Source organism: Arvicanthis niloticus, chromosome 5 (genome assembly GCF_011762505.2).
Source record: "Arvicanthis niloticus isolate mArvNil1 chromosome 5, mArvNil1.pat.X, whole genome shotgun sequence".
Classification (NCBI taxonomy): domain Eukaryota; kingdom Metazoa; phylum Chordata; class Mammalia; order Rodentia; family Muridae; genus Arvicanthis; species Arvicanthis niloticus.
The window spans coordinates 36,017,489-36,040,355 of NC_047662.1; the positions used below are offsets into that span (position 1 = coordinate 36,017,489).

Consider the following 22,867-nt stretch of genomic DNA (forward strand, 5'->3'; position numbering starts at 1 on the left):
ATAAAGAAAGAAAAAGAAAAACAGATTTTGTGTGATTATCAGAAGACTAGTGTCTTGAGCCTTCTGAGTCGAAAGACAGTGCGGTACCACCTTGGGCTCTGATTCTGTTTCCCTCCTCCCTCCCCCCCCCCCAAGAAACCAAGTCCACACCTGGGATTTCAGCAACAGGGTAGAGTTGCAACCTTTGGCTTGTCTGCCATACATGTGTATTGAGCTCCAGGCTCTGGGGCCAGGAACTCTAGTGAATGGGGCTGGAGTAATATTGCCTCCTGTTCTATAGCTACAAAGCAGCAGGGATTTAACATGGTAGACAAGCACTCTACAGGTGTCTTCCCAGCCCTTTTATATAGTTTACTTTTGAGACAATGTCCCACCAAGTCTCTAACCTAACCTCGAACTCATAATCCTCCTGCCTCAGCTTCTGCAGTTAACTAAAACATAGCCTGTGCTTAGTCTGCTCAGGACATGTTGAAGAGATGGTAACACTGACAAGAAAGCACTTGATTTCCTAAACAGAAAGGCATCTGAGGGAATACTGCTATGGTTTTGCATAGAAGTTTGCTGGGTGGACTGAGGAACCAAGTTTAAAGGCATGGGTGTTTGGGGACTAAAGGGTTAGATGTCAGAATGAATTCAGTGAATGGTACTAAGAAGTGTTTCTACAGGGTTTTAATGGGCCATGTGTTCAGACTGGGTAAAACAAGTGACTCAGCCCACAAACCAAGGGATGAAAGTCCTTGGCTTTGCCTCTCCTGTGAAGGGACTGGCAAGGTTTACACCTGGTGCTTTCTGGGAAATAGGCTTGGCTAAACCTTCCTAAAATCCTCCATCTAGTTTCTGTGTGGTACACAGAAGTTACTTCTTTCTACAGACCATTTCCATGGATGCTGGTTCTCTCAGCCATATCAATGAAGTGGTTCCCATAAGGTCTAGTTTTGAGCTGAGGACTGAGGGATCCTTGCTGAGCAAGACTTGCTTCTGCATGGCACCCATCTTGCAGAAGTTGCTGGACACCTGGCTATAGTTGCAATCTGTGATGTTCTATAAACCTGTTTCTTGTTCATGACCTTCAGTCTCCTGGACCAAGAGCTTGCAAATCCAGCTCAGGTGCATAGGTGGTGGTTCTGACTTGCATGTGGCAGATTAGTGTTTTCTTCTTCACCACTGAAGTGCTCCAACTGCTGCTAGACAGGGTTTGAGACAAAGTTTCTCTATGTAATAGCCCTGGCCTCACTTTGTAGACCAGGCTGTCCTCAAATTCACAGAAATACTATGGTACATCCCAAGCTCAGACTGATCCAGAAAAGCTGCATGTGGTAGCTCTCCTATAATTCTGCAAGTCAGAAAGGCTGACACAGGAGGATTACCAGGAGTTCAAGGCTAACCTGGGCTACTGTGAGTTCTACACCAGCATGTAAGACCCTGTATTAACGCCAGGCGGTGGTGGCGCACGCCTTTAATCCCAGCACTTGGGAGGCAGAGGCAGGCGGATTTCTGAGTTCGAGGCCAGCCTGGTCTACAGAGTGAGTTCCAGGACAGCCAGGGCTACACAGAGAAACCCTGTCTTGAAAAACAAAACAAAAAAAACAACAAAAAACAAACAAAAAAAGACACCCTGTATTAACACCATTCAAAAAACAAAACAAAACAAAAAACTGGTAATGTACACTTTTAATTCCAGCACTTGGAAGGCAAATTGCAAGCTTGTGCCTTCAGGCCTGGCTCAAGAAAACTTAACTTTTTTTTTTTATTATTTCTATGCACAATTGCATTACTCTGCCCAGGAATATTAGGCAAGAAAAAGGTGTGAAGGGTCCTAATTGGAGAAGTAGAAGTTCTGACACTCTATTCACAGGTGGACTTGACCCTGTATATGATCACACAAAATTCATGCGTATCTCTTCCATGGCAGCAATTAGCAATCTGAAAAGGAAATTAAAAACAGTTTTAGTTCTGGAAAAATTGGTGCTGCAAACTGAACTCAGGTTCTCTTCAAAAGCATCAAATACTTAGGTGACTCAATTAATCCCTGTAATTCCAATTCCAGATGATCTGACAGTCTGGTCTGGCCCAGTGGGTCATTCCCCAGCATTGCAGAAAATTATCATCAGTTGAGGGCTAGCGTGGGCTAAAGAATGAGATAGTATTTTTAAAAAGTGAAGGACTCAGGCTCCCACCTTTGTTTTTCTTCGTTTTTTTTCCTTCATTTTTGGTTTTTTTTTTGTTTTTGTTTTTTGTTTTCGTTTTTGTTTTGTTTTTTGAGACGGGGTCGTTTTGTTTTTTTAAGACAGGGGTTTTCTGTGTAATAGCCCTGGCCTTACTTTGTAGACCAGACTGTCCTCAAAGTCACAGAGATCTGCCTGCCTTTGCCTCCTGAGTGCTGGGATTAAATGTATGAGCCACCACCCTGCTGGGCTTGCCTGGCCCACACCTTTGATCCCAGTACTTAGGCAGAGGTAGGTATCTAAGTCTTAGGCCAGCCTGGTCTACAAAGCAAGTTCAAGGACAGCCAGGAATACACAGAGAAACTCTAACTTAAAAAAAAAGTGTATTTTTCTTTTTTTTTTTTTTTTCGAGACAGGGTTTCTCTGTGTAGTCCTGGCTGTCCTGGAACTCACTCTGTAGACCAGGCTGGCCTCGAACTCAGAAATCCACCTGCCTCTGCCTCCTGAGTGCTGGGATTAAAGGCGTGTGCCATCACTGCCGGGCTTTTTTGTTTTGTTTTGTTTTGTTTTGTTTTCTGAAAAAAGTGTATTTTTCTACCACTGAGTATTGCACCTACCACTCCGGGCATGCTAAGCAAGCTTGATAGCACTTGAGTTAGAACCCTCTAAACCATTTGATTTTATCAGCTCTGTGGGTCCCTTAGCCCAGGAATTTATTTTTAAGACATGAACTTGGAAACTACATGAAACTCAAATGCAAGAATTCACATGGCACAACCACTCATTTGCTATTTGTTTGTTGGACAACTTGTTTGCTCTCCTCTTCCACTGTGCAAACACAGAGCATCAAACTTCAGGTTTGGCTGCAGGAACCTTCACTGCCAAACCCTCTGGCTGGCCCAATATTTACTGTTTTTTATACCTGCTTTGACTAGACAGGGTTGAGTAGCTGTACCTAAAGTATTTCTTTCTCATCATGCATGTATTCCAGGGCTCAGCAGTTAAGAGCACTGGTCGCTCTTTCAGAGGACAGAGTCCAATTCTCAGCACCCATATGGTAGCTCACAACCATCTGTAACACAGACAGGAATGCAAACATCAATGTACTTAAAATGAAGATAAATCTTTTTTTTTTTTTTAAGTGTATTCCAGCACTGGAGAGATGGCTCAGCAGTTAAGAGCACTGACTGCCCTTACAGGGGTCTTGAGTTCTATTTCTAGAAACCACATGGTGGCTCACAACCATCTGTAATGGGATCTAAGACAGCTACAATGTACTCATATAAATAAAATAAATAAATCTTTAAAAACGTATTCCAGCCGGGCAGTGGTGGCACACGCCTTTAATCCCAGCACTCGGGAGGCAGAGGCAGGCAGATTTCTGAGTTCGAGGCTAACCTGGTCTACAGAGTAAGTTCCAGGACAGCCAGGACTACACAGAGAAACCCTGTCTAGGAAAAAAAAAAAAAAAAAAAAAAAAGGCCAGCCTGGTCTACAGAGTGAGTTCCAGGACAGCCAGGGCTACACAAGAGAAACCCTGTCTCAAAAAACCAAAAAAAAAAAAAAAAAAAGGATTCCAGACAGAGCTGGGGTTAGCTGAGTTGACAAGAGTGTAGAGTGGTTGCCTGGTATCCAACAGCTTCTGTTTCGAGAAACGAACCAAAACCAAAAGACCCCGATTCCCTCGGGGTAAGAGGAAACTTCTTCAGGTTTTCTTTCTTTCTTTTTCTTTTATTTATTTATTTATTTATTTATTTATTTATTTATTTATTTATTTATTTTTTGAGACAGGGTTTCTCTGTGTAACAGGGTTTCTTCTGCTCCGGTCATGAACTCCCCGGCCCTCATACCTCCACCCGACAACACACACACACACACACACACACACACACATTTGGAGATATATACATTTATATGTATATGTGTGTATATATATATATATATACATTATACATACATACATACACACAATGTAATTCTCTCTCGCGTTAATTTTTTTAAGACGGAGTCTCACTGTGTAACAAGCTCTGGCTGTCCTGGAACTCGCTTTATACAGCCAGCCTGGCCTCAAACTCACAGAAATCCGCCTGCCTCTGCCTCTGCCTCTGCCTCTGGTGAGTTGGGATTAAAGGCAATGCGCCATGCCTTGCCATGTGTAATTTTACAAACAAACTGGAAAAAAACAAACCACATTCACACACAGAACGGTGATGTATGCCTTTAACCCCGGCTATAAGAGGCTAGTCTCAAAAAAAAAAAAAAAAATTTTTTTAAAGGACAAAATGTAAGCCCAACGCCGCGCAAGTGTGCACAATCACCTCAGCTTAAAGCGCAGCTGGCCCGCCCTCCACACGCCCAAGGTCAAGGATTGGAGGCGGGGTCCGCGTGAGTTCGCACGCCGCAGGACCCTCCCCTGTGCCTGCCTCCCAGGATCGCTGAGGCCCCAGGTCCATCCCGGCAGCCGGAAGAGACGTAAAGAAGGCGGGGCTGCGTTTTAGAAACCGGACCGTGAAGCTTTGCGCTTCCTCTTTCCAGCCAGCGCCGAGCGATGGGTGAGTGTTGCTGTGGGCCGGGTCGGGCCGCGGGGAGCGATCTCCATCCGTCTCCATCCTGCCTCACAGCCCGGCCAGGCGCATGCTCGACCGGACGGTGGGCCACGAGCAGCCGTGGATAGGGCCTACCGTGGGCTCCGGCCCCCGAGATCGCTGCGGCCGCCTCCGGGAGCCGGGGCTGCGAGCGGTCCAACATGGCTGCCGCGGGCCGCACGCGGATGATGACACCTGGGTATGCTGCACACTCCCGACTGTGTCGTGGGGAAGCCAACCTTGGAGAGCTGAGCGTGCGGCCCGCGCAGCGCGGGGCTCGGGAGCGGGCTAAGTCGCCGGCACCGAGGCCCGGTTGCTCAGGCTTGCCTCCTCGCTCCCACTCCCAGGCATCTCTCGGGACAACTGGCACAAGCGCCGCAAGACCGGGGGTAAGAGAAAACCCTACCACAAGAAGCGGAAGTATGAGCTGGGACGGCCTGCTGCCAACACTAAGGTGCGTGCGGGAGGCGGGGGGTAAGACCTGGGAGAGACCACCTTCCCCTGCGTTGGAGTGTGGTTGCGGGGTACACGAGTGGCCGTGGTCACCTTTACAAGGCTCTGGTTTCTCGGTGCTGGGGACTGGGCATGTTTTATGGGTCCACGTGCTGAATAAAGTGCAGGGTCTGTGCGCCCCAGTCACCAAGCTTAGGGTCTGATGAGGCCTAGGAATAGGCTCCATTCACTTAGATACTGCAAGCTTGGTGTACCTTTTTTACTGGACTTCCTGTGTTTGAGGGGTCTGGCTTTTCTTTTTTGGAGGTAACTAGGGTGATGAAAAAGTATCCTTAGGCGTGGTTATGGCCGTCTTGGTCACCTGTGTACCACTTGCCAATGCAAGGACTTGTCATAGTTACACTGACTGTTACCTCCATCCTGTTCAGGTTCCTCTCCTGGTCCCCTCTCTTCTTGATGACCATGGTCTGGTCTTCTTGCATTTTCCAGATTGGCCCTCGCCGCATACACACAGTCCGAGTTCGAGGAGGCAATAAGAAGTACCGTGCTCTGAGATTGGATGTGGGGAACTTTTCCTGGGGCTCTGAGTGTAAGTAGGTGAAGTGTTCAAATTTATTCCTTGCTGAAAGACCCTGAGGTAGTTGGAAGATTCTTTCTGATGATCTGATCCCGTAACTCCTGCAACGGAGAGGTGGTTTCTAGAGAATAACAAAAGATCTCAGTAATAAAAAACAAAAAGAGGGGCAGGGGAGGAGCTTAGGCACTGAGGCTGGATATTCCCTTCAGCCCTTGCAGGGGGTAAGGGAGGTAATGTCACATGTGGGCCTGGAACACATTGAGTGCCCCAGCCCCTTGACTATAAATTTCTCTTTGTGTGCAGGTTGTACTCGAAAAACAAGGATCATTGATGTTGTCTACAATGCATCCAATAATGAGCTTGTCCGCACCAAGACCCTGGTGAAGAACTGCATTGTGCTTATTGACAGCACACCGTACCGGCAGTGGTACGAGTCCCACTATGCACTGCCCCTGGGCCGCAAGAAGGGGGCCAAGCTGGTGCGTTCTTTTCCTGTAAGGGGCTTGGGGGGGGGGGCTGCCTTCTTGTGATGAAAATACTGTCCAGTTCTGCTACTGAAGGAATGAGATGAATACTTTAGTGCTGAAGAAGGCATCAGGACTTGGGGGTTCAGAGGAGGCTTGTGACCTTTCTGGTGACAAATCCATTCATACTCTTTATTCAGACTCCCGAGGAGGAGGAGATTTTAAACAAAAAACGATCAAAGAAGATTCAAAAGAAATATGATGAAAGGAAAAAGAATGCCAAAATCAGCAGTCTTCTGGAGGAGCAGTTCCAGCAGGGCAAGCTTCTCGGTGAGATGGCTGTTGTGTTGTTGAGCTGGGAGTTGGTGGTGCGTTGTTTTACCCCGGGTTCAGTGGGGTACATAGAGGGAGTGCAGGTGGTTAATAGTGAGGGCATAGCAAACACAAGTAAAGCGGGTTGTAGCTGGGTAGGGGAGAGTTAATGCCCTGGATGGTGGCGCTGTCTCAGTGATGAGAACTTTGTCCAGTTCTGCTGCTGACCTCTTAAGTGAGGATGAAGTGTATCTGAGGAGACAGTCGGCCTCAACACCTGCCCTCTGGAAGTCTGCCCTAGTGTGGGCTTCTAAGGGGGTAAGGCAGGTATGTGGTGTGGAGCCTCTTGTCCTTTTACTGAAGACTGCCTGTTCTCTTTCAGCCTGTATTGCCTCAAGACCAGGCCAGTGTGGCAGAGCAGATGGCTATGTGCTGGAGGGCAAGGAGCTGGAGTTCTATCTGCGGAAGATCAAAGCCCGGAAAGGCAAATAAGCATCCTTCATAGCTCGTGTAATAAAGGTGTTTGCTGTTCTTTATGTATATTGTCTGGGTGTTTGGATAGATTACGTCTTTTCCTGCTCTTTGAGCAAACTCATCTTTACTGTGCAGCTGTGCTGTAGGGGCCCAGTCCTTGAAACCCAGACGTGTTCTGAGAACGATGTAAGGTGAAGCCAATATTTCCCTGGACTTTTGGGAACCTAGAGTGGATTGGTGTGGCAGAGGCTAATAAAGTCTACTATGCTGAGTTCCAACAATGTTGGGGTGCTGTCTAAATTATGCTTGTATTTATCAGGCTAAGAAGGCTGTCCCTTTGTAGACTTGAATTTTAAGGGTTCTTTAATTGGGGAGTGTGCTTGGCATTAATCTTGGGTCTTGGGCACATAGCTGGCTACACCTGCAGCCAGGTTCCTGGGAAGTCTGGGGACTTTGACATTGAGAATCTTGCCAGTGGTCAAGATTTCGGTAGATTCCAGTTACCTGCAAAGAACCATCAATCCTACAAAGGTCATGGGGAGCGTCTGGCCGGGCTGTGCAGCTGATAGTTAGGTGAAGCTATATTACAGGTTAGGACAGGTGTCTTCACTGAAAGTTGATGAGGTTAGTGGCTTAGGGGGTTTTGGTGAGGTGCAACCCCACTTGGTGGCCCAGGCTGGCCACACCAGCTGAAAGCAGCTCAGGAGATCCAGGTCCACCTTATATCCAAGAGGACTGATTTGTTGATAGCCTTAAGAGCAAATATTTAATTCTGCTGAATTATTTCACTTGTGAGTGAGCTTCTCCCCCCCCCCCCCCCCCCGAGGTAACTGCAGCATGTTCTCTGGGTGGGGCATGGGTGTGAAGGTTAGATTAGAGGGGAGTGTTCTACCTTTGGAATGGGTCTCACTAAACTGAGATACCAATTTAGCCAGAATTTAGTAGCCAGTAGTCCCCTCTGGTGTTCAGATTGCCAGTGTACCTGGCTTTTATGTAGATTCTTAAGGGTCTAAATTTAGATCTTCTATTTGCATAGCAATTAGTATTTTATTGTCTAGTCTCCCAACAATCAAAGTTTTGTTTTGAGCAGAGGGAAGTTCTGAGGTGAAGTCTTTGGTCCTGGCTTTCCTGGAATTCCAAGATCCATAAACTGCCTCTTGTGAGTGCTGAGCCTGCTTACAGTTCTATGATGTTAACCTGTGGCCCTCTGGGTGGGGGAGGGGAGCATTGTAGCAGTAGCTGAGTTTACATCTGTCAGGCAGAGAGCTAACTGGGAATGGTTAGGGTTTTAAAACTTAGCTTGATTATTTTTTGAGATGGGGGGTCTCACTATATTTTGATGTCTGATCAGAAACACTGTAAACCAGGCTAGCCTTGAAGTTTGCTTTTTTCCTCTCCAGTGCTGGGATTATGGGATGTGCCATCATGCCTGACTTAATAATGAAGTGTTTGGAGGTTTTGTTTTTGGAGATAGAGTTTCTCTATGTAGCCCTGGCTATCTGGGGCTTCCTCTGGTAGACCAGGCTGGCCTCCAACTTGGAGATCCACATGCTTCTTCCTTAGTGCTGGGATAAAAAAAACCGAAGTGATCAGCATTATTTTCAGATACCAGTCCTTGAGCAGTCCTCCAGCTTATGTCTAGGGAGGTATGTGTTTGTAAACTGTTCTCCAGCTTAGCCTTCAGCTCCTAATCTCAGTTGAGTGAGCGTGCCCCCTTAGTCTCACAGTTATTAGCACAGGACTTGGAGTGTTTTTTGTTTTACATTGCATGTGTTTGGTATTTTGCCAGCTGAGATGTACATCACATGTATTCAGTGCCCTTAGACCCTGACCTGACTGGTGGTGAGCTGTTGTGTGGGTGCTAACTGCTGAGTGGTCTCTCCAGTCCTAAGGTATTTTTTGTGTGTGGGAAGAGGGGTTGGCCTCTCACTGGACATCAGGGGACAAATTTCAGTGAGTCCCAGTGAGTACATGTAACCTACTGAACCAGGACCTTTCCTTCTCACTTCTGTGTGCACCCACCCTAGACACTGGAAAAGAATGTTGAATCCCTAGGAGCTGGACTACAGATGCTTAGGAGCCACCTAATTGGGTGCTGAAAACTAAGCAGGATTTTTCCAATGCTGAGTGCACCTTCTCTGCAACCCAACTTGGCTTCGGTTTTGTAATAATCTTGCCTTAGCCCTGAGACTGGTGGGAAAGTGGGTGTGTGCCCAGGTGGTTTTTGAGACATTTGTCTTGTGGTTTGGTTGTACTGAAACAAGTTCTCATATGTCCTAGGCTGTAGCCATGGATACTAACTCCTGATTGTCCCAACTCACTGCAGGTGTGTGCTCCCAAGCCTTTGAACTTTATGGATGTTAATCGAACAGTCTTTGAGCTGTATCTCTAGGTGTCCTTCCCCACTTGAAGGCAAATTTGGATTTAATGAATTTTAACAGGGTTTCAACCTCAGAGGTTTCAAGAACATGGATGTGTAGAGGCTGGAGATGGCTCAGCAGTCCGCTGTTCTTCCTGCGGACCCAGGTTCAGCTTCCAGCACCACACAGCAGCTCACAACTGTAATTTTGGTTTCAGGGAATCTGACACCCTCACACAGACATAACATGGCAGGCAGAACACCAGTATACATAAAAAAAATCGTGGTGTGTGGGGACAGGCTTTTCAAAGGAGTGTCATCCCAGCTCCTTTTCTTGGGTCCTAAATGTACCTTCTCCCCTTGACTGCCTGCCCTCTGCAAAAGCATTCATGCTTTCTGTTTTAATCTTGGGACTTTATATAGAAAAAGCACACTGTGGTGTGCTGTTGTCTATACTTAAGGTTTGGATAAATGGCTCGGCCTGTGACACTGGTCATACAAGCCAGGTGATTCTGGCCCTGCACACATAGCAAGCCCACATTCACACATTGCTGCTAGAGCCAATGAGATAGCTTGGTAGTTAGGGTGAGTCCCCAGCCTGTTGGGCCTGAATTTGACACCTGGAACCCACGGGGAGGGAAATAGCATCTGCTCTGAGACAGGCAGGCGTGCTGTGCAGCATCTGTGGGCACAGTCGTGTCTTAGGTTTTTGAAATAGAATGTTGAAACTAAAGCAGGCTGGCTGGTCTTAATTATAGAGATCCCCCTGCCTCAGCCTTCCTAGTCCTGGTTGTGTACACTTCAAGTAATTTCTTTTGCCATTTAGATGATTCAGCAGGTAAAGGCAGTTGATGCCAAGCTTGATGACCTGAGTTCATGAAGTGCCTGGAACCCACAGGGTTGAAGAATTATAAAAGATCTCTAACCATGTGTGTACATTGGTAAATGTAGTGCGATTTTCATTTTAAAAATTGGAGGGCCTGAGAGAAGTGGCTCTTCTGGAACACAGGTTCAGTTCCCAGTACCCACATGGCAACTCATAACTCTTGAGGTTCACAGAATTAAGACACAATGTCCCAGGGGATCTGTTGGCCTCTGTGGGCACTTAACCTGCGTGCAGACAAACATTCATGCACAAGAATATTTTTGAAAAGGTGAGACATAGCCTGTAATCCTACCTACTGGGAAGGCAGAGGAAGGTCAGCTTGGGTGGTTTAGTGAGATCCTTGCCCAGTGTTTCCTCAGCTTCCCTCCTTTGTTCTGGCATTAGCCATCCTTTATAAAAACAAGAGTCAAAAGTAACCTTTTACCACTCTGGTCTCCATGAACCAAGTGCTCCTAATGGTGGGAATCTAGACATTCCACCTATATCCTAGGCAAATAGCAAGATAGACATAATGATGGATATATTCTCATTGTAACAATGGGGGGGAAAAGGCACTATAGGTAAAGTCATTCACTGAACTGCCTTCAGAGCGAGTGAAGTTACTGGGTTTTTTTAAAGCTTGATTTTGAAATAGCTATTCCAGGCCAGTAGCACCGCATCATCCTAGAGGTGGGAATGCCACTTGTGAACTCCCTACTAAAAATCAAATGGAGTTAGGCACCAGGCACGACTTTTCAGGGAAACAAATGGTCCCTCAACTTTTTTTTTTCCTGAAGAATTACACTGTACACACCAGAAGAGGTCATCAGATCTCATCACAGATGGTTGTGAGGCACCATGTGACTGCTGGGAATTGAACTCAGGACCTCTGGAAGAGCAGTCAGTGCTCTTAACCACTGAGCCACCTCTCCAGTCCTGGTCCTTCAAGTCTTTGGACCACTGACCTAGCTCTCCAATGCCTGGCAACAGGGAAGGTAACAAATAATTTAGCCTTTCATGCTAAATGGATACACACCTTCTATCTCCAACTCTGACTCAGCTATCTTTGCTTTCAAGAGCTATCCCCAAATGCTTTTCCCAAAAGCCAATCCTGCTGTCCAGAGAAGTTGTTCTAAGCTGTGTATGATAAGACAGTAAAGCTGGGGAAGAAGGTGAGGTGGTGGCCACCCGCACAGAGGATTCTTAGGGTTCCAGGGCTTCATCCTCAGATCCTTCATCTACAGCCTCATTAATTCGGCCTTCAGCTTCCTCACTTTGGAAGTGCAGCAGGTGAGGGGTCCTGGGAACTCCATGTGCTTTGCTCAAGTTCCGCAGGTTCACAGCAGGCAAGAGCGCTTCTGCACCCAGGAAGCGGCCCAGCAGCCAGCAGTGGGGTCTGCGTGGTCTGCATGGCAGGCGCTGGCAGGTTGGACCTCCGGGCCGCCTCCACTTGCAGGCACTGCTCAGGGTCATCACTCATGCTTCGGGCACCAGGGCAAACAAAGACAATAATTCCTGGAGGACTTGTTTGTAACCCCATAGGGTAGGCAGGGACTAGGTACTGGTTTCCATGTCAAATCCCAACTCACCGCAGGTTGAAAATGGAACCCATGAAGGAAGGCCTCAGCAACTCAGCAGCTGTGGCCACTGTATAGGGTGGCTGAGGTTGGGCCTCAATCCCAGTACAGATCCTGCTCAGTGGGAGGCAGGTTCTGGTACATATCATCCACAGAGAGTAGGGACACCTGGGCCAGCAGAAGGGCAAATGTTTGTGGCAGTAGGCTGTTAGCTGATTGGTCTCAAAGTCATCATCATCCTCACCAAAGGGGTTAATGAGCTGTTCAGCCACCTATGATTTTCAAAAATGATGTCTATGAGCTTCAAAGCCCACCTCCTCCGCTACTCCGACTGCCCAGTGCTGCAGCCTGAGCGTGATTATATGTGCCCACCTCTACAAAGTAGGATGCCATACTCACCTTGAGCTAACCAGTGTAAAAGAAAAACTGCAGCAATGTGGTGAGAGGCATGAACACGTCTCCATCAGGGATGGAGAGGCCTCCTTGCCTGGCTCCAGAGGCTCCTGAAGTTTGGCAGTCCCTGTTTCTGGCTCCACAAACTGGCAGCCAATCAGGGAAAGGATGAAGAAGGAATAGACAGCTGTTGTCACCACCTGAGGAGGGAAAAGCCAGGGCTGGACACTGGGACAGCAAGATGTGTTGTCCCCATCTCTGGGCCTGGAAGAGTCTAACAAGTGATTAAGCATGAGGCTGGGTGGCAGTAGCAAGAAGGGCAGGCTTGTCCTTCTGTTTTGTTTTGTATGTTGGTTTTTGTTGTTGTTTTTTGTTTTTGTTTTGTTTTTATGAGACAGGGGCTCTATGTAGTCCTGACTGTCTTAGAGCTTGCTTATGTAGACCAGGCTGGCCTTGAACTCACAGAGATCCTTCTGCCTCTGCCTCCCAAGTCTTGGGATTTTAAAGATGTTTTACCATGCTTGGCAGGTCATCTTGATGGGGTAAGAGGAAGGTTTTTGAGGATGCTCTCCGGCAGTCAGTGCTTCTTGAGACTTTGTTGGCCCAGGGGAAGAGCCTTCTCTGCCCTTTCCACACCTCAGAACCTCCAATAAACACCTGAGTGGGCAGTTATCTGGGTGTAGACAAGGGGGATGCTGATCTAGTCATAGTGGAATAGCGTGCTGTACTTGGCCGGATACTTGTTCAGCTCCTAGAGAAAGAGGATGAGGGGAGGGCAGAGGAGGCAAGGAAGGAGGATGAGAAAGAAAACGGGAGACTCCATACACAGCAGACCTGGCCAGGCCTGAGGCTCTCCTGCTGTCAGGTCAGGCTGAAGTGCTTCTGATAACAATTTAGGAAATTAGCAAAAAATCATATTCCAGACTTACAGGCAGAATGACTGAATTCCAGCTTCACTAACAAGCAGAGTGATGGGTTTGTGAGGGGTTTTCCAACTCTGGCCTCAGTTTCCTTACCTCTGAAAGGGGGTGATGATAGTACTTGTCCCAAGGGTTTTTTTGAGGACTGAGCCAGTGTAAGCTCACATACTTCCAAAATGTATAGACAGTGGCAGAGTTGCCATGAGTTTAGGGCCAGCCTGAGCTAAATAGTGAGTTCCAGGCAAACTTGAGCTGTGGAGAGTAATCCTGTATTCCCTCACTCCAAAAAGGTGTGGTATATAGTTGGTGCCTAGTTAAGTTTTAAGTACCAAAAATATTATGAAGCTAGAGAAAGGAGAGCCAAGGATCTAAACCCTAAACTACTTACTTCTAGTATGAGACAGAAAGTGATGTCGTCATGGATTCGTCCATCCCTGCGGGCCTGGGTGGCTAGGTTAGTGAACCAGATGCAAGGGACCCAGTACTTGTTAAAGTCAGATTTCAAAATCAAACTTTTTCCTCTCTTCCTGAGACATAAAACCTGGCTAGGGTGAAGGAGGTAAGGTACAGTCTTCTACCACCAGGGAGCGCCAGTGATCCTGTAGCTGGTTGTTCTCCCTTAAACCCATTGGCCTCCCTGGAATCCTGGAGCATCCCCTAAAGGTCAGACCTTTCCATGATGGGAGGAAAACCAAGATGACAGCATCCAGCCACCCACCCTGGGGCTAGGACCTGCCAGCACCTGTGTCCACCACATGTTCCATGGTGGGGAAGCACTTGAATACATGGGTGCTTATGGAACGTAGCACCAAAACTGATACCAGGTTGGCATAGCAGATAAGAGTTTGATGTAGCAAATGGCCACTCTGGTCCACACCATGCACACTGGCTGAGATGACACACATTAACTAGTCTGGAGTGGAATGCTTATGTACTGAGACCACCAACGATTCACCACCAAAGTCACGTAGAAACCTAGTGAACCACCATGGGTAACAGAGACATAAAGAAGGGTCCTAGGCACTCGAAAGGGGTTGAGATACTACACTGGATTCTAGTATCCTTGGGACTTGCTGGGAAAGTTGGATCAGGAGAAGGCAGAAAATAACAAACTTTCAGGGAAGAGGGTGGTGAGATTTGAGGCCAGGTAATTATTTACTGTGAGACCTTTTTCCATGAGGGTGGGGACCCCTTCTCTCTAGATTCCATTTGATACCCAGAGTTGGGTTATAAAGCCAGTGAATGTCTTTCAGTGAAGATTGAGGGTCCAGCAAATGACAGGCAAGTAAGAACCCAGAGAAAACTGTGGACCCAGGCTCTAGCCCTTATGTCTACTGGTTAACTGTAGGCCATGCTGCTCAGAGTTGTCACGTCAACCTGAAGGTCAGAAAACATGGTCAGGATACCAGGGAAAACTAGAAGGGGGGCTCACCCAGCACAAAGGACAATGGGATGAAGTCTGCTGAGCGGTTGCAGTATCGGGCCACCTGGGCATAAATACACTTCTGCTCCTGGGTCAGCAACAGCCTAGGGAATGTCAGGCAGAACCTGAGCTGGAAGGAGGCAGGCAGCACACATCCCCATAGGCCAGGGCTCAGATCTACTCTCACTAGCAGGTGACGCTGAGTGCAGTGTTCAAGGCACAGAAGAGCAGGAACTCCCTGTACACGAGCTTGTAGATTCTGCCCCTCCAGGGGAAGAGCAGGCCAGAGAAGGCTCCGAAGCATGCCTCTGCCACTTTGAGAGTGTAAGACACCGTCATGGTGCTGGGGCCTGGCCCAGAAGGTCACAGAACAGTTCTGTTCTCTGCGTGTCTTCCTACCACTAAGCTTAGCACTCCAAGCAAAGTTCCTTCACCTCTGGGTCGCTCATCTTCTTCACCCTGTGTCTGTAGACAAGGGGCTAAAAAGCCATAGGACAGACGAAGTATAAACTGTCCTCTGAAGAATGTGGGTAAAACAAGGATGGAGTTGGGTAAAGTGGGGCTAAGCTCTACGCCCCTCACAGAGGCTTTCCACACTCTTTTGCCTTTGGAGCTGGGATCAGATTCTGAAGTGTTGAGGATCAGAGCCCCAACTTACTAGGTACTGAAAGGGTTAAAAATTTTCAAAATCTCCTAACAGGCTGGGCAGAACCAAGAGTGCAGGTCAGCTTGGTCGTGAGCTCTGTGTTTCAGGAACTTGGCTGACCACAAGATAGATGGCTGATTACGTACAGGCTCTTAGAGAATAGTCTATACAAAATGTTCCCCATCATGACTGTTCCTTGGACCCTGTCACAAACTGAATAATGGGCTGGGACTTTCCACAGGTGCTCTCCAATAGCCCTCCTTTACCCCCCCACTAGGTTGTGGTCCCCCCCCCCCCGAGTTGTGGTCTTTGGCTTTAAATTCTCTCTGTCTCCAAAGCCCCGGGGTCAGACCCCACTGTCCCTGTGTGGGTCATGGGTCTTGACCTCAGTATACTGATCGAAATATACCTCTTGCTGATTGCATCAAGTTCGGTGTCTTGTGAGTTAATGGGTGGCCGTGAATTCCTGAGGCTTGGGTGTGGCCCTCCCTTCGTGGGGGCCTTACAGTACCACGGTGCATGCTACAAGCCCAGCACTCATGGCAGGAGATCACAAGTTCAAAGCTAGCCCATGCTGTAGAGCAAGACCTTGTCTCAAAACAAATACAACCAACCAACTGCAGCCCAGAGGCACCACTTTCCCCTGGAGATTCCCTTTAACACCTGGTTATCTGGTCTCTCAAGTCCCAGGGCCCTCTAATCCCCACTCACACCTGCCTACCTGTTCTGAACAGCAGCCTGGAGGAAATGGACCAGACCCTACTCTTCCCGATTTTTTTGTTTGTTTGTTTGTTTGTTTGTTTGTTTTGTTTTTCGAGACAGGGTTTCTCTGTGTAGCCCTGGCTGTCCTGAAACTCACTCTGTAGACCAAGCTGGCCTCGAACTCAGAAATCCACCTGCCTCTGTTCCCAAGTGCTGGGATTAAAGGCATGTGCCACCACCAATTCTTCCTGATCTTAAGTAGCTGCTGGGTCCATAAAGTTAGGTTGGACTGATGCTGTCATTGATGGATTGAGGCTGTCATCCAGCTGCTCCTGGGAACTGGGTGTGTGTTACTAGCCTTGTGGGATTGGTCTGGACTTTGAGTAACAAAAGTGCCATGTGTCCTGACCCCACAATTTACAGGTTTACCATGTCCTTTAACCTAGGGCAATAGGGATGACTATCCTATGCTCCAAGTGACATGACAGCCCAGGGTAAACTGTTGTCATAGCTATCAACTGCTGATCACAGAGTACTAAGAGACAGACAGAGACTGTGCCAAGGACACCATTTTATGTTCTTTTCATGGACTCTTAATCACATCCTCACCAGACAGGAATCATCCCAGTTTCACAGATTAGGTTCCAAGAGGCAAATGACTTGCCCAAGGTCACACAGCTAGGTCATGTTGGAGGCAGGAGACAGTGCCACAGCTTCTGGACTTGAAAGGCTAGATGTGTTCTGTTTGGACCCTAGAGCAAGATTTGGGCACTGAGAGCAGAGTCCTTGGTACCAATGGCCTCAACACAGTGCCAGGCTCCTATCCTGGGCCCTGGGGTCCTAGTCAGGCCTGCCCTCTTAAAGTGCCTTATCTCCCTTCCACTGAGGATGGGTCTCTTTCTCCTTGCTTTATGATCCCAGAAAGGGAACCATTCAGTCTATAAATCACGCGCCCTGCCCTGCTTCTCTATTTTCCTTCTTGCTGGTCCTGCCTGTCAGTGCCCACTCCCCACACTGGCCTCCCTCGGATTAATGAAGTGGGTCATAGTACATCACAGACCCCAAGCTCTCCTTACAGATTGACCCAATGTTTCCTCCTGAGTCTGAATCCTAACCTTTGTAATACTTCTTGTTCTTGACTCCCCTCCTCTCTTAGCTTCTGATCAAGAGATATATGAGTCCGAGTTGCCTAGGGAACCAGGAGTCTAGACCATGTACTCAACAGAGCAGGATGCCTTACCTCAACATTCAGGGATGGACACAGAGATCTCAGAAAAGTCTCCGGTTTAGCCCTGCTTCATACTCTGGAAAGATGAGGCGACGTAATGTAATGAAGTATAGGAGGCCCAAGGGCACGGGGCCACCAACCCTACAAAACCAAGCAACTGCGGCTAGTAGCCCAAATCAAACTTGCATTCAGATCCTGAATCTGGCCCTGGGAAGCTGAGTTGACCTTGGAGAAATTGTTCCACCCTGTGAAGTTTTATTTCCTTCTGAGGGTTATAATCATTTCCATATTGTAGGCTTCCTGGGAGCAATCAATACACTAATTGCCCAGGTCAGTACCTGGGACATGGGAGGTCATAGATGGGGAGCAGCGTCCTGGGGAGCCCCCTCCAGTTTGCAGAACTATTTAGGATCCTGTTCTTGAAGCGCTTCAGCTATTTTGAGCTCGGTGGTAGAACACTTGTCTATATGCACAAGGCCCTTGGTTTGACACCATGACTGGGGATTGAGAAAGATAACAGCATCTAGAAAGATGTCCTGGTATCCTGGCTCCCAAAAGAAGATTCAAAAACCTTGTTAATTTTCCAAGTTGCACAGTTGTCTGGGGGTATAGCGCTGTGGTAGATTCTTTTTCAAATTTATTTATGTATTTTTGATGAATATACTCATGCTCTGTCTGCACATACACCTGTGTGCCAGAAGAGGGCATTGGATCCCTTTATAGATTCTTTTAAGTCATGAGCCACCTTGTGATTTCTGGGACTTGAACTCAGGACCTCTGGAAGAGCAGCCAGTGCTTTTAACTGAGCCATCTCTCCAGCTCTTAGATTACTTTCTTGATGGCCCTGAAATGAAGCCTTGGGCTCAATCTCTAGCACTAAAGAGGGAATGAAAAAGACAGGTGTACAGGGGGCTCACAGTGCCGTGTCGGGGCTGAGGAGACAAGCCAAGGGAAGAAAGCATAGGAAGAGGGTAGAACATCCCTGAAGGGATTTCAGGTGAAGGCCCTTGTCTTCTGTGGCAAAAGTAGGTCAGAAGGCCTGAGCTCAACCTTCAATCTTAAGTGTAGAAAGAGTTTAGCATCAGATGCTTGGTGGGAGCAACTCCTCAGCATTGGAAAGGAGAGCTAGAGCCAGGAGTGGGGCCACAGCATCAGCATCGTCTCTCTAGGAACCCATTAAGGGCTATCCTGCCCCTCACCGTTACCCCAGACCTAATTCCTGACCCCCAGCAGCATTGGCAGGCTCCAAATAACTCTTTTATCAAACCCAAATGCTTCATCTAGACTGCCAAGGTGGTCTACCTGCTGGCTGCCTACTTGCTTTTAGGCAACTTGGGAACTTTGCAAAGTGAGGCAGGGAAAAAAGACTTTTAACCCCGCCCCCTCCAGTTTGCAGAACTATTTAGGATCCTGTTCTTGAAGCGTTTCAGCTATTTTGAACTTGTTAGGGTTTTCGGTTTGGGTTTTATTTTTTATTTTCTGGTTCTTTTGTTTGGAGATGGCCTACTATAGCCCCAGCTAGCTTGGAACTTGCTATTTAGCTGAAATTGACCTTGAACCTCTACCTCTTGGGTGATAGAATTACAGGCAATGTTACTGAACTTGGCTTATGACACAGGTGGCCAACTGAGGTAAATCAAGTGTTTTCTTCTTCCTTCCTTTCCTCCTCCTCCTCTTCCTCCTCTTCCTCCTCCTTCTTTTTCTCCTTCTCTTTCTTCTCTTTCTCCTCCTCCTCCTTTTTTCCCTTCTTTTTTTGTTTTGATATATATATATTTGTGTGTGTGTGTGATACACACACACACACACACACACACACACACACACACACACACACACACACACATATATATCTGCATGTCCACTTGCCGGCCAGAAGAGGGCATCAGCTTCCAGTATAGATGGTTGTGAGCCACCACGTGGTTGCTGAGGATTGAACTCAAGACCTTTGGGAGAACAGGCAATGCTCCTAACAGCTGAACCATCTCTCCAACTTTCTTCTGTTTTTTTGAAACAGGAGTTCACTGTGTAGCCCTGGCTGTCCTGGGACTTGTTCTATAGAGTAAGCTGGCCTCAAACTCAGGAATCTGCCTGCCTCTGCCATTTGAGTGCTGGCATAAAAGGTGTGTGCCATCACCACTTGGTTCCTAGTTGTTTTCCTAGACAGTGTCCTTTACAGTTAGGCTTACCTGTATACTATGGATAGGAGGCTGACCTTGAACTCCTGATCTTCTGCATCCCACTGCCAAAGGCTGTGGTTACAGGTGTGCACCAGTATTCCTGGTTTATGCAGTGCTCAATGTTTGGTGCTAGGGGTTGTCAGGTCCCAAAAACCTCAGGACAAACGGCTAACTGTGGTGCCTAGTAGCATACCAAGGTGTCTGCTGCACTCAGTACCTGCAGCTCCTTCCTGCTCTTCTCACCCCTACCTCCCACCCTCTACCTTAAACCTCTGCAGCCCCAGGCTTCCCTTCCCTTCCCCTAGCTCCGTGCTTTTGGTCTTCTTTTGTCTTTCTTCTCTTCCTCTCTCATTCATCCCATCCCCATCTCTCCCCCTCCCCCCAATCCCCACTTTGTCCTCACCCCCGCCGCCACCCTCAAGTTCCCGTTCAGTCTGCTGGTTTTGTTTAGTCTATTTCTTTCTCTCCTTGTTCAGGTCTCTTCCAGATGCCTCTAGCTGTTCTCTCCCTGAAATCTACAATAAAAACCTCCTCAGCCACACCTAAGAGCTGACAGGTGTTCTCAGTTTCATTCAGGAGTCAAACCTTATGCCTGCCAGATAAGTAGTCTACCCAGTGAGCTACGACCCCAGCTCCTGAACTTTTAATTTTTTATGGACCAGTGAGCCCTCATTCAGGCCTCCAGGAGTACACACAATCCTTCTTAGCCATCCAATGTCTGGCTGACTCTTCCCCAGCTCTCAAGGCTCAATTTAGAAATCTTACCTGGAGCCTGAAGGTGGTGCATGCCGAGGAAGGCAGATCTGTGCACTCGAGGCCAGCCTGGTCTACAAACTGAGTTTCCAGGACAGCCAGGGCTACACAGAGAAACCCTGTCTCAAAACAACAACAAAACAAAGTTGAGACTTGTTTTAAGATTATGTGAACCGAAGCTGGCATGGTGGTCTTTAACCCAGCACTCAGGAGGAGGGTAGAGACAGGTGGATCTCTGAGTTGGAGGCCAGCCTGGTCTACAGAGGGAGTTCCAGTCTCTTTCCTTGGCTTGTAGATAATGGTCTTCCCTGAATTCACTTTTTTGTTTGTTTTGTTTGTTGTGGTTTGGTTTTTCGAGACAGAGTTCCTCTCTGTAGCCCTGGCTCTCCTGGAACTTACTCTGTAGACCAGGCTGGCCTCCAACTCACAGAGATTCTCCTGCCGTTGCCTCCCGTGTACTGGGATTAAAGAAGTGCACCACTGTCCCTGCATAAATTGCTTGTTCTCATTAATTTGGCCAGGATGATTTGGGACGGTGGTTAACAGAAATCAGCTCCTGTGTGTTATTCTCTGACCTCCATGTGTGCGCACCAACATGTACACATATACTCACACATACAAATAAATACATGTAATTTATATTTGTTCCTCTATTTGGCACCTGCACTTCACACACACACACACACATACACACACACACACACACACACACACACACACACACACAGAGAGAGAGAGAGAGAGAGAGAGAGAGAATTTAATAATAATATTTTTTAAAAAGTAAAAAACAAAAAAAAAACATAGAAAAAATAAAACAAGAAATCTGTCCTGTTTTGATCTCGTACCTCCAACTGTGTAATTTTATTTTATTTTATTGTCATTGTCATTTGAAGCACTCAAGGTTATTTTGTTATGGCATCTTCAGCAAAGTAATACACAGACGTCTTAATTTATTTTCCAAATATACAGCTGTGATGTCAAGCTGGGAATACAGTTTAACAACACTTGCCTCCCATAGACAACGCCCTGGGTTTAATTCCCAGCACTGTAGAATAAAAATAAAATAAACAGGGCTGGAGAGATGGCTCAGTGGATAAAAGCATTGGCTGCTCTTCCAGAGGTCCTGAGTTCAATTCCCACCAACCACATGGTGGCTCACAACCATCTGTGATGGGATCCGATGTCCTCTTCTGGTGTGTCTGAAGACAGTGACAGTGTACTCATATACATAAAATAAAGAAATCTTAAAAGAAAAAATAGTGGATATGTCATTTTCAGATTTTTAAATTTTTATTATTTTATATGTGTTTTGTCTACATGTATGTCTATGCATCACACATGGCCTGGTACCCTAGTGCCCAGGAAGGTGATGAGTCTCCATGATTCCCAGGATGCTGGGGATCAAACCTGGGTCCTTTGCATCAAGTGCTCTTTACCACTGAGCCAACTCTCCAGGGCCAAGTTTCTTTTTTATTCCAAGTTAGACTCAAGTTCACTATGCATATAGCTAAGGAAGCCCTTGGATATAGTTAGTTTTCTGTGGCTGTGATAAACACCCAGACCAACAGCAACCTGGGGAGGAAAGGATTTATTTTACTTTACAGGTTACAGTCAATCACAGAGGGAAGCCAGGGAGAGAAGCTGAAGCAGGAACTGAAGCAGAAACCGTGGAGGAATGCTGCTTCCTGGCTTGTTCCCTCATTTGCTCCTTGCTAGCTTTCTTTCTTTAGATAATTAATTACACATCTATGTATGTGAGCATGTACATGCAAGGTAACCGAGGAGGCTACAGGTGGAGAGGTCCCCAGGAGCTCTGGTCACTGAACTCAGGTCCTCTGAAAGAACACTATGTGCTCCAAACCACTGAGTCATCTCTTCAGGTCCCTCTGCTAGCTACCTTCCTTATATAGCTCAGGTCTACCTACCCAGGGGTGATGCCACACGCAGTGGGTGGGGCCCTCCCAAGCCATTCTTTAATCAAGACAATTCCTCCCAGGCCAAAGGTCAATCTGGACTGTGCAGTTCCGAAGTAAGTCTCCCTCAGATGACTCTTCAGTACGTTAAGACGACAGTTGACTTTAATTCAGACAACCTTGAACTCCTGACCCTCTTGTCTCAACTCAGCTCAGATTTTGAATAGGTCTTTTGAAGCTCTATTTGTACTACTAATGTTTCTTCTGGTCTTAAGTCTATTTGCACGTGTGTGTGTGTGTGTGTGTGTGTGTGTGTGTGTGTGTGTGTGTTGGCAGCATGTGTAGGCAGGATGAAATGGAGATGAGACCAAAGGCTGGGAGAGCAGTGAGCTGTAGCAATAATCCCAACAAAATAGATTATGATCCAGACCAGAGTCTGGAGAATGAGGGAGGTGATTCAGATATTTGGGAGATAAACTCAACTAGGCAGAAGGAATCAGGTGTATATGTTTGTTGGCTTTTCTGACTACTCTGTTTACTTCCTTCTTAGCACTTTTTACAGCCTGTAATTACTTTATTTATGTACTTAAGTCTGGTTCCACAAAGCAGAAACTGCAGAAACTCATCAAGGCTGCGGCCTTGGCCATTCTTAGTGGAGGCAGTGCTGTGGCTTTGCAGACGGACATTTTCAGTAAATCTGAAGTCTGACTGGATGGCTTTGAGTGAAAACAAAGCCCACCCAGCCAGCAGGAGAACTGTGACCCTTGGAGAAAGTTTTAGGGATTAAGATTCCACCTGGGAAACTGGGCAGAAAGTGGCCCACACTTCTTTAATTCCAGCACTCTGGAGGAAGAGACAGGCAGCGGATCTCTGTAAATTGG

At 47.2% G+C, this 22,867-nt stretch overlaps 2 protein-coding genes and 4 non-coding genes across 6 annotated transcripts; 5 read left to right on the forward strand and 1 right to left on the reverse strand.

Annotated features, from left to right (window-relative positions):
* The first annotated feature begins 4,584 nt into the window (after nucleotides 1–4,584).
* Rps8 (ribosomal protein S8) lies at nucleotides 4,585–7,092 on the forward strand. Its single transcript, XM_034502841.2, has 6 exons — nucleotides 4,585–4,717; nucleotides 5,098–5,204; nucleotides 5,693–5,792; nucleotides 6,084–6,259; nucleotides 6,445–6,574; nucleotides 6,939–7,092. The coding sequence occupies exons 1-6, from the start codon at nucleotides 4,714–4,716 to the stop codon at nucleotides 7,046–7,048; spliced, it is 627 nt and encodes a 208-aa protein (XP_034358732.1). The 5' UTR covers nucleotides 4,585–4,713; the 3' UTR covers nucleotides 7,049–7,092.
* LOC117709674 (small nucleolar RNA SNORD55/SNORD39) lies at nucleotides 4,931–5,009 on the forward strand. The gene has a single exon (XR_004606920.1). It is a non-coding gene; the product is annotated as a small nucleolar RNA SNORD55/SNORD39 (small nucleolar RNA).
* On the forward strand, nucleotides 5,512–5,615 carry LOC117709684 (small nucleolar RNA SNORD46). Its single transcript, XR_004606929.1, has one exon. It is a non-coding gene; the product is annotated as a small nucleolar RNA SNORD46 (small nucleolar RNA).
* LOC117709683 (small nucleolar RNA SNORD38) lies at nucleotides 6,303–6,370 on the forward strand. Its single transcript, XR_004606928.1, has one exon. It is a non-coding gene; the product is annotated as a small nucleolar RNA SNORD38 (small nucleolar RNA).
* Nucleotides 6,747–6,817, forward strand: LOC117709680 (small nucleolar RNA SNORD38). The gene has a single exon (XR_004606926.1). It is a non-coding gene; the product is annotated as a small nucleolar RNA SNORD38 (small nucleolar RNA).
* A 4,365-nt stretch (nucleotides 7,093–11,457) lies between the features above and the next one.
* Nucleotides 11,458–14,906, reverse strand: Best4 (bestrophin 4). The gene is given in 14 exon segments (XM_034502567.2): nucleotides 11,458–11,637; nucleotides 11,639–11,735; nucleotides 11,844–11,929; nucleotides 11,931–11,999; nucleotides 12,038–12,103; nucleotides 12,231–12,298; nucleotides 12,301–12,424; nucleotides 12,880–12,975; nucleotides 13,533–13,650; nucleotides 13,652–13,685; nucleotides 13,887–14,063; nucleotides 14,066–14,119; nucleotides 14,577–14,671; nucleotides 14,755–14,906. Coding segments are annotated over 14 exon segments (1,416 nt in total).
* Between the last annotated feature and the right edge of the window lie 7,961 nt (nucleotides 14,907–22,867).